The 14,360-nt window shown below is 38.4% G+C and overlaps 1 protein-coding gene and 2 long non-coding RNA genes across 4 annotated transcripts in view; 1 reads left to right on the top strand and 2 right to left on the bottom strand.

Moving 5' to 3' along the window:
• Positions 1-5,912, bottom strand: part of LOC113450800 (uncharacterized) — a 13,823-nt gene extending 7,911 nt beyond the window's left edge. Inside the window, exon 1 of the long non-coding RNA XR_015740149.1 lies at positions 5,456-5,912. This is a non-coding gene — a long non-coding RNA (uncharacterized LOC113450800). The remainder of the gene's footprint in view (positions 1-5,455) is intronic.
• Positions 1-13,370, top strand: part of LOC148124188 (uncharacterized) — a 16,912-nt gene extending 3,542 nt beyond the window's left edge. Inside the window, exons 2-4 of one of the 2 annotated variants that reach the window (XR_015740151.1) lie at positions 4,384-4,554; positions 12,650-12,854; positions 12,963-13,370. This is a non-coding gene — a long non-coding RNA (uncharacterized LOC148124188). Of the gene's footprint in view, positions 1-4,383; positions 4,555-12,649 lie in introns of both variants that reach the window. The other variant, XR_015740150.1, reaches the window with a different exon arrangement.
• LOC113450801 (natterin-3-like) lies at positions 10,321-11,679 on the bottom strand. Its single transcript, XM_026722103.2, has one exon. The coding sequence runs from the start codon at positions 11,642-11,644 to the stop codon at positions 10,673-10,675; it is 972 nt and encodes a 323-aa protein (XP_026577888.2). The 5' UTR covers positions 11,645-11,679; the 3' UTR covers positions 10,321-10,672.
• Positions 13,371-14,360: the final 990 nt, after the last annotated feature.

The raw sequence follows: 14,360 nt of genomic DNA on the forward strand, positions 1-14,360 counted from the left end.
CAGTGAGAAGGAAGTGTCTATTGTATTTTTGCGTATCAAAAATTTTGTGTCTACTCTGCCTCTGAGGATCTTAAAAAGGCCTTAGGAGCAGGCTCAGATATACCACAACTTCTCTAAGCAACATATTCCACTACTAGGCTTATCTTGGGCCCTGCAGCTCATATTCCTTGTTGTCATCTTTCATTTAGCAGAGTGTCCTTAGCTCCCTCAGTTATGTAATTGATTGTCCACTGCTAATTTAAATTGCCTGTAGCTTCATTAGCAAAAATTAATATTCCCTTCTATGCTTCTTTCAGACCTAGCAGATGGTAGGTCTCAGAGTGTTCCTGTTGACCTGCATTATTCCTGTGATGCAAATCAGAACAGCCATTTTACTTGTTGGGAAATGTTGCACAGGCAACACAATACTTAATTCATTGATTTGATTCATTTAGATGGATTTAATTCTCAGTCTTTCTTGAACAAGAATTGATCTACTGGAACAGCTATAAATATAAATTGTAAATATTAAGAAACAAAAATGCACAACCATCATAGAATTGAGCCATCATAGATCACAAATATCATCTAATTTAGTGTTTCTTGACTTTGGCAACTTAAAATGTGTAGATTTCAATTCCCAGAATTCCCCAGCCAGCGTGTTTTTATGTTCTTGCATGCTGATATCAGCTCTCCCCTCAATCTTCTTCTTTTTCTCAACTGAATACCTTAAGCTTGTCCATAAACTTGATGCTCTTCGAAGAGTTGGAATGCTGGGTAGAATTTTTCTCTCCCAGTATCTCTGAAGGATATGAATTTAGGGAGTTGGAGGTAAGGAAGAGGGTAAAGAGTGAAAAGGATGAATTGACAGAAATAAATAGAAACCATTACTTAAGTAAAAAAGACTGAATCATTTTTAATACCCAGAATTGATGAGAACTGGATAGCATACAAGTTTAGATGATGGTGATGATGCTGATGATGTTGTCCAGAGATAATATTTGTAAATGGCTCATGCAGACACCTCCCTGATTTTAGTGGACTATATAATAAGGAACAATTGGTAAGCACAATCAAATTTTCAAGATTCTGCTATTTTAGTCAATCTCAGTAAAAGTAGTTTTAGTTTTCATGTGGAGTTCATTTCCTGATCTGGAAATGGAGCTGACGTGCAGAATATGCTTGCACAATACGCTTAGCAACACACATGGTGTGAACCATGGATAAGTTACTTATCCAGTCATCCAATCTCATAAGGAGTGATGTTTTGCATAGCAGCTCATCCCTTTTTATGTTTTTCATATTTATATCTTTAAAAAATTAAAATCCATGCCCCATAAAGCCTAGCAGGGGCAAAAACACAGAGAAAAAGATGGCTGCCGAATAGTTATTCTGCAGCTGCCGTAATCATTAATCTTTGGCTGGAGACAGGAAAAATGGATTGACTTCAAAGTAACCCTGGATGAAATTCAGATGTAGTAGGGAACCCAGCATAAAGTTCTTTATGATTCATCTTAAGTAGAATCAATGATAAAGATATTTGGTGTTAGCTCAATTTTGTCCTAAGGTCTCAATTTGAGTCGCACAGAAGGCATTGATTAGTGTGTGTGTCAGGTGTTGGCTGCAGTAGCATGATGTAACTGCCTTAAACAAGAAGGTGGAACAGGAAACAGCCAGGGCACTACTTCTCCTCGTCTTCCATTCTCCAGAGCTTCAGTGGCAGTGAAGGAGGCCTCCCAAGGAGGAATTATGATTGGTGTTATCTTAGGCCTGAGATTGTAACGTGAGAGAGCAGAAATCTCTTCCCACGGAGTGACTGTTAGAGTAACTGAGACAGAGCATTGATGCCATTATAGATGTTTTGAAGTGTGGTGGCCCAATTCTGATGGGATGGCTGCATTGGAATATAATTATACCTATCCTGAAATTGCTGAATTGGTTCCTGGCTGTTTTCAGGCCCAGCTCTGAGTACTAGTCATTGCTTGGTTTTCCCTCCCAAACATAATAGAAGTTTTTAAAAGAGCAAAAAAAAAGTACATACTAAAAACAACAAAAAGGGTACAAGAAAGCAACCCCCCAAAAGCAACTTCCTAAAAAGTTTATGACAAGTATAAATAATTCCCCATCTCTCCGTGTCCTCTTTCTTAACCCTTGATCCCCAAACCCTTCTCTTAGCAATAGGCAAATCAAATTAAGCAACTTCTCCAATCTGTTTATCAGGAAGACAGAATTCTAAAATATTTAGCTTAATTAACATAAAGTCAACATTCCACATCTTAATTCTTAGCTATAACACAATCTTATTTTAAAAGCATAAAATAGTCCCAATATCTTAATGTAAACGAAATAAAAAAACCCAATTTAATGTAACATAGAGAAACCATTCCTCTTTACATGTGAAAACCCCCAGTACTCAAATACTAATAACTTCCTTCAAAAAAGCCACTCTAAACGCAACATATCCTATTCAAACTTTCTAAATCTTAACTATAAACTACTGTATAAACAAATCCACAATTCACAAATATAAACTAATTTCATTACCCTAACAAAAACAATAGACTAAATTATAACAAAGAGAAATAACTTATCCTTTATAGACAAATGTTCATTAAATTTCTTTACTTCGAATAAAAAAGATAATTAAGTATTATCAAAGCGAAGATTATAAAGGGGTAAAATGATAACTTCTTAACATATAATCAAATTCAGCATGTCATATTTTCCAGTTACAATATCAATAAATCCCAAAAGAGCCACCCAAAATAATAACGTCCCATTTTATCCCTGGTCAAATAATCTGACAATGTGCAAATCATCACTTCTGAGGCCCTTCATGGCATTGCACCGAATTATATGAGGAAACAGTTTTTGCTGATTCAAATCCCTAAAAAGGGTCTGTCTGGGACATTCTTTTTTACAAACTCCATGGGATAAGAATCAGGCTTTTTCAGTGGTGGCCCCCTTTTTTGCACTACCTTACCACCAGAAGTGAGAATGTTCCTTTTTCTCTGTAGTTAGGAAACAGATTAAAACTATTTTAATATAGAAGTCGTTTGAACTCTGTTTTGTGCTGGTATCACTTATTTTATTTTATTATGGTTTTAGTTGTATGTACTACCATAGCTATGCTGTAGCCTAACCAGGATTGATTAAGGTGGGTTGGAAATTCACTAAATAAATAATAGTTGCTGAATGACAATGGGTATTTGTATCATCAAAACAATGGCTTGCATTTTTTTCTTTGTGGGATAAAGAAACTCAGATGACACACTGCAGGCTTTAGTTGTAAGAGTCATCTGAGTATATAGGGCTGAGTATATAGGCCTATACAGAGTATATAGGATTTCATACAAATCTGATTATTTATAATCTTTGTTTCAATGGTGTTTCTATATAAAATAACTCTTTGCATTGTCCCTATTATTTTTCACTGGGTATCTGGCTTTCCCCGATTAGGATCTTTCTATTTTTATGCCAATCATGGGGAAAAATAAAAAGGAAATGATAAAGACCTTATGTCTGACAGGTCCAGCACCAAATCCTCTTCCTAGGAGCGCTAGGATTAGTTTGGTAGATGGAAATAAATAGGAGATTATGAAATTATTGTGATGTCACAAAAAGGAAAAGTGGGGTCAGTGAAAGTGGGAATATATGAAGAGGAGAGATTGTTCCTGAAGTTAAAAAAAACAACAGAGCAGGATGTTGTACTAAGAATGAAATGTGCTACACAAATTTATCCAGGTCACTTAGCAAATAAGAAGGAAAGAGTCCTTAATGCATACTGGCCTATCTTGATCATAAAAGCCACATATTGTGTGTGTGTGCATTTGCTTATTTTTTTTCATCTCTCTTTTTTTTTTTTGCCTGAAATGCAGCTGATTGAATGGATTTTCAGTCTAGTCAGTGCAAAATGGATTTTCCTTCTTTTATCTTTATGGCTTCTCTCATCTTGACTGTAAGCTTCCTGGGGTAAGATCTTATCCTGTTAATAAATTGTTAGATATAATGATAGTACTATAAATAATTGCATATTTATAAAAGAGGAATGGTCACATGTTTACTTATTTATTTTTAAAACGTACACTACCATCCATCTCAGAAAACAAGTGACCATATATAGTGGACGTGAACATAAAACTGATTCAGAAAAGAGGATATTAAGATTGGTTCAGTAATTTATAATTTATACCCTGTGCTCTCTATTACATAACATAAACCAATATATTTATTTAACACCTCGTTTAATTCAGTGAATTTAGATTAAGAGTAGGTTACGGGCAAAAATAGTTAGTTGTTTTACTAGTTCTACTCTTTAAAGAAAATTCCCATGAAAATGAGAAGTTCAACCACAGTTGATAATTATAATTTTTTTAAAAAAAAATTCATGTATTCTATTCTTAGGTGGAGCTTCCAGTTATCAGCCATCCAGAATGTTTATCAGGCTAACATCTGCTCACTCCAGCTGCTGGTATTTCCAAACTGTTTAGTAGCTGTTCTTGCATCAACTTTTCCTTTGAAAACTAAACAGTGGGTTTATGAGGTGAGATGAGTGGATTTATCTTGCTAGCAAAGGTAAGTAAAAGCCTTGCATTTTGTTCACCCAATAATTCCCGTGTTGTCTAAAGAGATGCAGTTTTGCAATGCAATTGTTTCTGAGCAAAGAAGCTGAATTCCTGAAAGTGGTTTTTCAGGTTAATACTTAATCAAAGGAAGATCAGGAGAATGGATGTTAAAAGAGGCACACATTAAGGGAGAGCATTGCTAAAACTGCTTGAAAATGGGGGGAGCTTTTGACAGACTTTAGTACCACTTATTACAGTGCTCCAGAACTAAAAAAAAAAAAAGTTGGTATATAGCAGTTCTGACTGGGGGTCAAAGTCCTGGGGCTGTTTGGGAGGCCAAGCCTGTTTATCATGATCAATGGGTGCCAATAGTCAGTGACCTAGTTTATGTATTTAGTAGTTTGGCTAATAATAAGAAGGACTTTCATATGACATTTTCTGAAGGTACCAGATACCAATGATCACAAACTAGCCCTGGGACTCCTGCTAGGTTTTTCCAATGTTGCCTTTGGGCACCCAGACTAATCTCCCTGACTTACATTCAAGAAATTGCTTGGATTCCTTCATGTTCTCCCCGACTCCCAGTCCACCTCTGCTCTAGGCATCCAAGCCATCTTCCATGAATTGCATGAAAGCCCACATGTTAAATGACTGCCTATTTACCCTTGAATAACACTGTGGCTCACCTCAGAAATATGGCAAAATGGTCAAAACAAGGGGTGGGGGGTGGAAATCGGGACATCCCATAATTAGTTTCAGTTTCCCACTAAACTTTTTTCTTGAAGCACCTGCCTCTTTTTTCCAAATCACCTTGCTTTCCTTCACCAGCATTTCCCCAGGTCCAAGAAGAGGTGGTTAAAAAAAAAAATCTACACATACCTCACAGCTGATATCTTCCATGCCCCACTCACCATTTTTCAAAGTTGGCTTTCAGTTCAGCACAGGGGGGCTCCTCTGGGGGAGCATCTGGAGTGCCTTGTCCTTTTGCAGGGACTTCTGGCTGGCTGGGACTCTGTGACATGCTGCAGTTTCTGGTCTGTGTGCTTGAATCTGCCCTGATCAAGGGGAGCGAGGAGCATTCTGGCTGGAGGCAGCCCTGCCCACCAGTCATGCGGGAGGGGTAGACAGATAGGCTGGCTGGGTGGATCTTGGGTATGGGAGATATGCCTCAACAGCCTGCACTGCCTGGTTTAATTTGCAGAGCTTAGTTGGGAGAGGCACCATCTCTCCCACGTGAGGATGGATCTGCTAAGTGGGAAGAGGGGAAAGGGGGGGCATGGATGGTGTCTCTGCCCTGGAAATGGCCACAGTCAGATCCAAGGAGACCAGTCTCTGCAAACAGGAAAAAGAGCTTGCATAGGGAGAAGGTGATCAGCAGATGCCTGCTTGGAATTTTTGTTTTGTGTACAAATTCAGAATAATCAATAGGGCTGAAGCAGTATGGAGGAATGTCAGGCTCCCCAGCCATCATCCCAAAGGAAGCTTATGTTAGCCAATGGGTTGGATTCAGTTAGTGACTAAGCTTCAGTTACAATATGTGGACACATTGTGCTGGGTAATATGCGTGGGGCAGTGTGCAATAACACAGTGCCCGTGGGCCATGTTGTTTCTTATTTCATCTGGTGAAGTGGCGATGGAGAATTTAAGAGTGACTGGAATCATACATTTACCTAAAGAGGAAGAGGGGTCCCATTATATCCCACTATCATGCCAACTGTACACAGAGACCGGAAGGCTGGAATTACTCTATAAGGGAATAGAGTGCCACTCTGCACATGCTCAGATGCTTTGAGGAACAGATCTCTGGCTTTTAATACATAGCACTGAAAGCAAGGTTAGATACTAAGACCAGGGACTGCCTCAGGGAGAATGTGCTAGTGAAATTTTCCATAAACTTTTAACCTGCCTCAGACTGAATCTTTAAGGTTTGGTTGCTTCTGTTTGAGTGTTGCTAAGATCATGGGGGGGAAAAAGAAGAGAATATGAAAGAGAATTTTGGTGCATGGTGGTGATGCCCTGTTAACTCTGAGACGGACAGATGACACCAGACTTTTCTACTATGCATAAAGAGTTGTACAGGTGGTCCTTGACCACAACTGAGCCCAAAACTTTTGTTGTTAAAGAAGTTTAACAAATGACTTTTGCCCCACTTTATGACCTTCCTTGACAGAGTTGTTACATGAATCACCACAGTTACCGTGTTTCTCCAACAATACGGCCTCCCCCAACAGGAAGTCCCAGCAGGTTTTATAGGCATAAAATCAAATTAAGCCCCTCCCCCCAAATTAAGGCCTATATTAAACATGCGAAATGGGGGGGAATAGTGGGAGGGGGCCTTGCTGTTAGGAAGTACTTTTGTTGCATACCCGGATATGGTGCTGCCTGCGTTGACTTCGGTGTTGGTGGGGCACTTTGTATCGGGAGACCTTCCACCACTGTTGCTTTCCCTTCTCCCCTTGCTGCCACGGCGTTTAGAGCAACGGCACAGCATTTGACATAGCCACGCACGGCCAGTCACGGCTCCTCCCTGCAACCAGAGCCTGGTGGAGACAATCAGCTGCAGGCGCTCCGATTGTCTCCACCGCGCACGGTCCTGCCCTGCGGCCCCGGGAGATACGCCTCCCCATGTGGGGTTGGGCTGCCCTCTTGGGCAGGGGAGGCTTTGTCATACCGGTAGTAGGGCATCGTTTTTAAAAGAATTGGCTTTGCCTTCGAAGGCAAAGGGAAGGTGGCGACAGGAGCGCCTGAAGCCAAGTGTCTCTTCTGGGCTCTGGTTGCAGGGAGGAGCCCAGGCTGGTTGCGCATGGCTGTGCCAAATGCTGCGGTGTTGCTCTAAATGCCGTGGCAGCACGGGGAGAAGGGAAAGCAATGGTGGCGGAAGATCTCCTGATACAAAGTGCCCCACCAATGCCGAAGTCAACATCCAAGCCGTCGCCACCCACCCGCCCGCCCAAGGATGCAAGGGGGGAATTAAGTCACCCCAAAAAGAAGGCCTAGCTGTTTTTGCAGGGGTCAAAAAAAAAATAAGGTCCTGCCTTATTTTGTGAGAAACACGGTAGTAACCCAATTGTGAATCTGGCTTTCTCATTGACTTTACTTGTCAGAAGGTCACAAAAAGGTGATCACATGCTGTGATCTTGGGACACAGCGTTGGTCATAAATATGAACCAGTTGCCAAGCATTTGAATTTGAATCATGAGGATGCTGCAAAGGTCATAACTGTGAAAAACAGTCATAAGTCACGTTTTTCAGTGCTGTTGTAACTTTGAATGGTGACTAAACAAGCTGTTGCAAGTTGAGGAATACCTGTATTTGGGATAGCAGGATTGACCAAAAAAGTTCAGAACGATTGTTATTACACTTATTTGGAAGTTGAGAAAAAAAAAAAGAGATTAAAAAAATGAGGAAAAAAAATGCATAGGTTTGTTCTGCATTTTTATTAGTGGTGTAGCCCCTTTTTCTTCAGGAGCTCAAGATGGCCGACAGAGCAGTCTCTTCTCCCCTCCCCTACGAAACAACCTTTGAGGGAGGTGGGGCTGGGAGGCCGTGATGAAGAGCCCAAGGCCACCCACTGACCTTCAGCCCCACCTTCTCTCCTTGCCCTTGAAGCACAGGTGGCTTGTGGCCAGAGCCTTCATTGTATCTATAGGAGTTATGAATCTGGTGGTCTTAACATACATATATCCTGGTTGTACAGTTTTTAACTGTTATTTGTTTTAATTTGTTTTACATTGTTATTTGTATATGACTTTTGGTGTTGTTCAGTTGTATGTTGTGAAAGAGCACCTTATTTCGTTGTTCTCAGGTTTCTGAGTACAATGACAATAAATTTATCTTAATCTTAATCTATAGGAGTGAAGGATGCCACCCAGGAGAGATAAGAGGCTTTGTGTTCATAGCTTAGCCCTGATGTCTTTGGGTATGTAAGGATTTTTAAAATTGGTTAATCGACAAATTACGTGGGCGGATCTGGCAGCATCGCAAAATCTTCGTGCCTACTGAGTATTAAGACTGATTGAATTCAGTTACTCCCAGGGACATATGCAGAGAACTATCATTCCATGAAGTTTAACTCTATAGTTAAAGGGATGTGTACTGCAAAGATTGCTAACGAAGGTAGTCCTCAACTTACAGCAGTTCATTTAGTGACCATTCAAAGTTATAGTGGCACTGAAAAATGTGACTTATGAGTGTTTTTCACAGCTACGACCTTTGCAGCGCCCTCATGATCACATGATCAAAATTCAGAATCGTTGGCAACTGGTTCATATTTATGACTGTTGCTGTGTCCCAAGGTCATTTGATCCCCTCTTGCAACTTTCTCACAAGCAAAGTCAACAGGGAAGCTATGTTCATACTAATTTATTAACTGCTTATCAACTATGGGTTACTAACTTATCAATTGCAGTGATTCACTTAACAACTGTGGCAAAAAAAGTTGTACAATGAGGCAAAACTCATTTAATGAATATCTCACTTAGCAACAGGAATTTGAGGCTCAATTGTGGTGGTAAGTTGAGGACTACCTGTATTCAATTCAATCCAACATTGTGCACAACTTTGTCTTAAGGTTGAAGAGAAAATATAAATATTCAATGGCATTCAAATAGCATCATCATCAACAACGACTACATAGAGAAAACTTGTAAGCAATTAACAAACCAAATAAAATAAATAAAACAAAAGCTTTAGGAAACATATTTTTGGAATGTATTTGATCTGACCTTATCCATTATTTGGAAGAATGGACATTGTAAAAAAAAATAGCTTTAGGAAATGAGAGAAAAAAGACAAATAAAGCAGGACAGTGTGAATTCATATGGTCAACATCATTGTACTTGTCCAGGAGAGTGTGTGTTACATAAAAGTGCCATGTTTTCATTTCCCCTTTGACTCCTGGCCAGAGAAGGAAATTTAACTTTCATAGATTGTTATTTTCTAAATGTGGGTCTGTGCTGACCTCTGGTGGTCAGGGAACAAAAATATAACATTGTAAATGATTCTAAAAAATATTTAATCAAGTATTCAGAAAAGCTTAACTTCTGGTGATATATGGATGTTGGTGGTGGGAATTATTGTCTTCTTTAAAAAATATTAGGAATGGAGTTGTGGGTACAAATATGTTCAAAGTACAAGAATACAAATATGTTCAGTGTATCAACATGAGGATATTAATTCCAGTTGCAGTAGTAACTATAGAATTAGTGACGAGGATCCCACAAAGTGCCTCAAAGTTAACCAAATACTGTAATGAAAACTTTCTCAAGGCTATGTTGAAGGGGAATATGGTTTGAAATTTCCCAACTGAGATTTCAAATTTTTAGTATTATTAGCTGCTTAGAGTCATATTTATTTATTTCTTAAATCTATTTGCTGCCTATCTCACTATGGGCTACTCTTTTCACAACTTGAAATGGATAGCCATATAAATCTATCAAATAAATGTATTCATGTATTAGATTTAAACTTTTTTCATTTAAGGGTACAAGATGGCACAGAGAGCATTCACTTTCTGCCCAACTGCCACTACCTCAGTAAAGAATGTAGGCTAAAGTTAAACTCAAAGACTATAAACCATAATTGAGGCTTAAGTTGATGTCATGGTTTGTACAACATGCAGAGTCTAAAACTGAGTCACAAACTTATTTCAGTCTAACATTTTTGTGTAATCCAATTGTTCAGTTGAAAGAGTCATTAAGAAGCTACACTTCAGACCTTTAAACCATTTTTGAAATATTTTTAATGTTACTTTTGTACAGTAGCAGCATTTCACTAGAAATGAGAGTTCAATGTAAGATCAACCATTGGAAGAGGAGTACAAGAAAATGCAAACTGAACACAAAAAGAGAACAGCTACATTTTGTAGTGAAACTTTGATGGTTATAGGAACTAGATATTAATTCCAGTATTACCTTACTCCAGTATAGTTTATTCAGGATGTCAGCCATAGTCATAAAGACTTAGTAGCTGTATTCATATAAAATGCTACTTTATTTTAATTTTTTTAAATGGCTAATACGTTGAACAAGCCCACCCATTTGATAAATTCAATGTAGTGAGAGAATGCATTAATTAGCTTAATTCATGAACTAGGCTGAGAGTGTGTGAGAACACAATCGTTAACCTGGCTAGAAGATCACTTCTGGGATTTGTGTACTACACGGAAGTGCATCTGGGATAGGTTCACACCTTTTGATCACTGTTCGTACTTGAGCCACAACTGCATTGTGACTGGTACCTTGGATGGGGGCAATTCGGGTTGCTCCACTATGATAATAACGAGTAGCGGTGGCATTGAAGGGAATACTTGCTCTCATTTTCATGCCACCCATTTCCAGTTCACAGTTGTGGTTGGGTGGGACTTCAACTTCAACAGTGTCAGAGTAAGTGATCGATTCACTCCGTGTGTAACCTTTAGTCCAGTTGAATGTTTTCTCTGATGAAATACCCCATGATATTCCAAAGATTTCAGGTATCCCTGCTGTCATTGTAAAGCCTATGCCCTGAGAGAAGGAAAGGCCTACATCCCAGGTGTGTTCAGAGGTCACTGTTCCTGATAAAGTGGTTGACTTCTTTACTGTCCTACAATCATGATTGGTAACTTTGCTAGAGACTATGGATATGCCTGATTCAGAGAATGATCCCTGGTCTAGAAAGTACCTGACACTGGAGATGCTCTGCGAGCGATAGTCTTTATTAATGGTCAGGACATCATAGTGTTTATACCAGTACTCTTTACCATTCCAACCAAGGAAGAAAGCTTGATTTTTACTATCTACCTTCCCTAATCCATACTTATTTTTGCCAACATATAAACTTATGCCTGCACAGGTGTTGATGGAATTGGGTGGGACTTTACCCCATGAACCCCCTCTCCAGCTTAGGGATTCAAAGTCATGTCCATTCACCAAAACCCAGAACTCAGAAGTGGAATATTCTTTGTTTCCATATGGATAATAGCAGTAAGGACCCTTACTGGGACTGTAGTAGCCAGCAGCACAGTGCAATTCAATGCAAGGATATTCCCATCTGCCAGCATAGCTATTCCAGTAAGACACAGCTTCAGCGGGAGTAGATCCTGGGAATAAAGTCCAACTCATAGTAGTTTCATAGAAAACACTAACATTTCTACTAGAATGTTGGATATCATCATTCTGGTCTTGACCACTGTTGGTTTCATCTGAAAAGAGAGAAAAATATGTCAATCAGTTAATTTTAATGAAGAAATATAAGCAGATTTTCTGGAGATCTTTCTCAGCCATGTGAGTAACATCTGTTACTGTATGTCTATGGAGATTTTCAGTCATCCAGGTCATATTTGTCCCAAAGATGCTTTCTATCAAAAGACAAGAAAGTCTAGTTGCCTTTTAAAAGAAAGCACCTTTGGGTCTATTGCTGTAGGTTTCTAACATAGTTCCAATTCATCTACTAAATCATTTATTTATATATAGGCATTAATGCATTCCTAAACTACTTTGTCCAAGACTTACGGGTTTATAAAATCAAAACTGAAAAATCATTTGTAAAAATATTAAACAATGCAACTCTCCTCATTAGTTTTATTTGCTAAAATATATAGTTTTTTTTAATGAAAAACATTTTAATTGATATTTAAAGTCCTTCTTTTCTGGGTCCTCCATAATTTTTTATAAGTGGGAAAGATTTTTCAAAACAAAAGATTTTGAAAACATTGATCTAGTGCAGGACTGTCAAACTTGCAGCCTATGGGCTGGATGCATCACATGTTAGCCATACTCACACCCGGTTTAGCAAAGGGGAAAAAAGTCCTAATACGTTATGTGATGCCACCATGACAACGTGATGTTGACACCCCTGATCTAGTGCAATTTTGGAGATTATTTTTTTAGGTTTCTGTTAATTTTAATGGATGAAAGTTATACTCTGGGCTAGAATTTGTATATGATCCTTGTATGCACACACACAATTGGAAATCTATTACTTGTATTCTGTTTTGGGTTGTATTTGTTGTCCTGTTTGCTCCACATTTGTACTCCAATTCATAAAATATATAATCCATACCCTAGATGAGGAGGTGGCAGTCAGTGTCTTCACTTCACTTGTACTTTCTCTTTCTCTCTTAACAGAGACTTGCCAATACACAATGGTTAACCAATCAGTCTTGAAGATTTCAGCATTTGAGATTCTTTATAGGAAATACTATCAGATCTGCTTTATCCAAATGCTCTACACCTGGTATTGGTACATGGAAATTCAACTTATATGGATTTCAACTACCAGAATTCCTCAGCTGTGTGATGCTAACTCAGAATGTGATGACTTGGTGATCACGTAAGATATTTTGGGCAAGTTAACTTTAAAAAATTAGTTGCAATATTTAGGGCATCTTGGAATGTTGTAAATTATGAACATCATAGTGTGCCTTGCTTCTGTCCGCAGTGCAATTTCATTTGAATTGTGTAGAAAGGATTTCTATGAGATCAACTCAATACACTTCTTCAAACAAGGAACTCAAGATAAAAGAGATTGTAGACAAAAGGAATTTGTCCATGGATGAAGCTCACATTATATACCTGGGACCAATTGAGGAGGACTTTTCTTCACTGTTCTTTTCTGTAGTTCAAGATTACTGTTGACTTCATTGGCCAGGGCCCCATCTATGATCAGGGAAAGGAAGAGAGTGCAGAACAGTAGATGCATCTGAAACATAAATCAGGAGACCATTTCAGATTTTGGAAACATTGCCAATAAACTGCCATTTTAGTAATTCTTTTCCTCTTTGTCCCTTATATTTTAAACAATTGTCTTACATATTAAAGAACAACGAATAAACTTTTATACAGACACTTTTAAAATATTTAGCTAGAGGTAAGTATGGATGGAGCTAGAAAAAAGGGGTCAATTTGAATATTAAGAAATGAGGGAAAAAAGTGCCAGGCTTTTGAACATCAAACCAAAATGATTCAATGCACATTGCATAGGCTACTTTTAAAGACAACAATTCCCCATTAAATAAGTCATGAATGCAATTTCATCTTAAGTAATTGTACATAAAATCATAGACCAAATGATTAGACCAAGCTGGTAACTTACGATGAATAATTGATTGAACTGAATTGTATAGTGTGGAGGAGGCACCTTTATATTTGTTCATCCCTCCCCCCTTCTGCAGTGCTCGGGCGAAGGGAGTATTTCCATTACAAACCTTGCTGCCAATTAGAGTGGAGGAGTTGCCTACAATGGGATGAAGCCCAGAAGGTGTACTAGATGTGGCTGCTAAGGCCAACATAATTTTTAAAAATGCCGTTTTGATCTCTAGCAGAAAAAGATGAGTGGAAGTTTGCCTTTCTTGGCACAAGAAGATCGAGCATTTGAGACTGCTTTTGGGTCTATCATATACAAAATGTAGCTCAATTTTTACATCAAGAAGATGGCTTTTAGACAAACCACTGTGTCAGTCTACTATAAATAATAAACTACAAAGACATGGCAAAAATAGAAGCACTGATTTTAAGCTGAAAAGTGTCAGTAAAATGTCACCAATCACATATGTCACATATCTGCCCTTCTTCTAAAAGACAACATTTATCTAGAAGTCATGTTAGATAACCTGCATGAAATGCTGAACTCTTACTAATTATATTTATAATAGAGTCAACTTACCTTGGGATCTCTTTCAGAAGTCCAAGGCTTTTGATATGGCAGTTGCTGTCCTATTTATATAATTTACAAAGAAAAAAAAATTAAAGGATTACAGGGTGGGACTTGTTTTGCAAAGAGAAAAATTCTAATTGGATAGTGATGCAAGTTTCATAAGTAATTGAGAATATCCATTTC

Source organism: Pseudonaja textilis, chromosome Z, assembly GCF_049901715.1.
Source record: "Pseudonaja textilis isolate UNSWEBS1 chromosome Z, rPseTex1.2, whole genome shotgun sequence".
In the NCBI taxonomy this organism is placed as follows: domain Eukaryota; kingdom Metazoa; phylum Chordata; class Lepidosauria; order Squamata; family Elapidae; genus Pseudonaja; species Pseudonaja textilis.

What these genes read in the sequence shown, in the direction of transcription:
- LOC113450801 (XM_026722103.2), bottom strand. Translation starts at nt 11,644, where the DNA reads ATGAGTTGGACTTTATTCCCAGGATCTACTCCCGCTGAAGCTGTGTCT.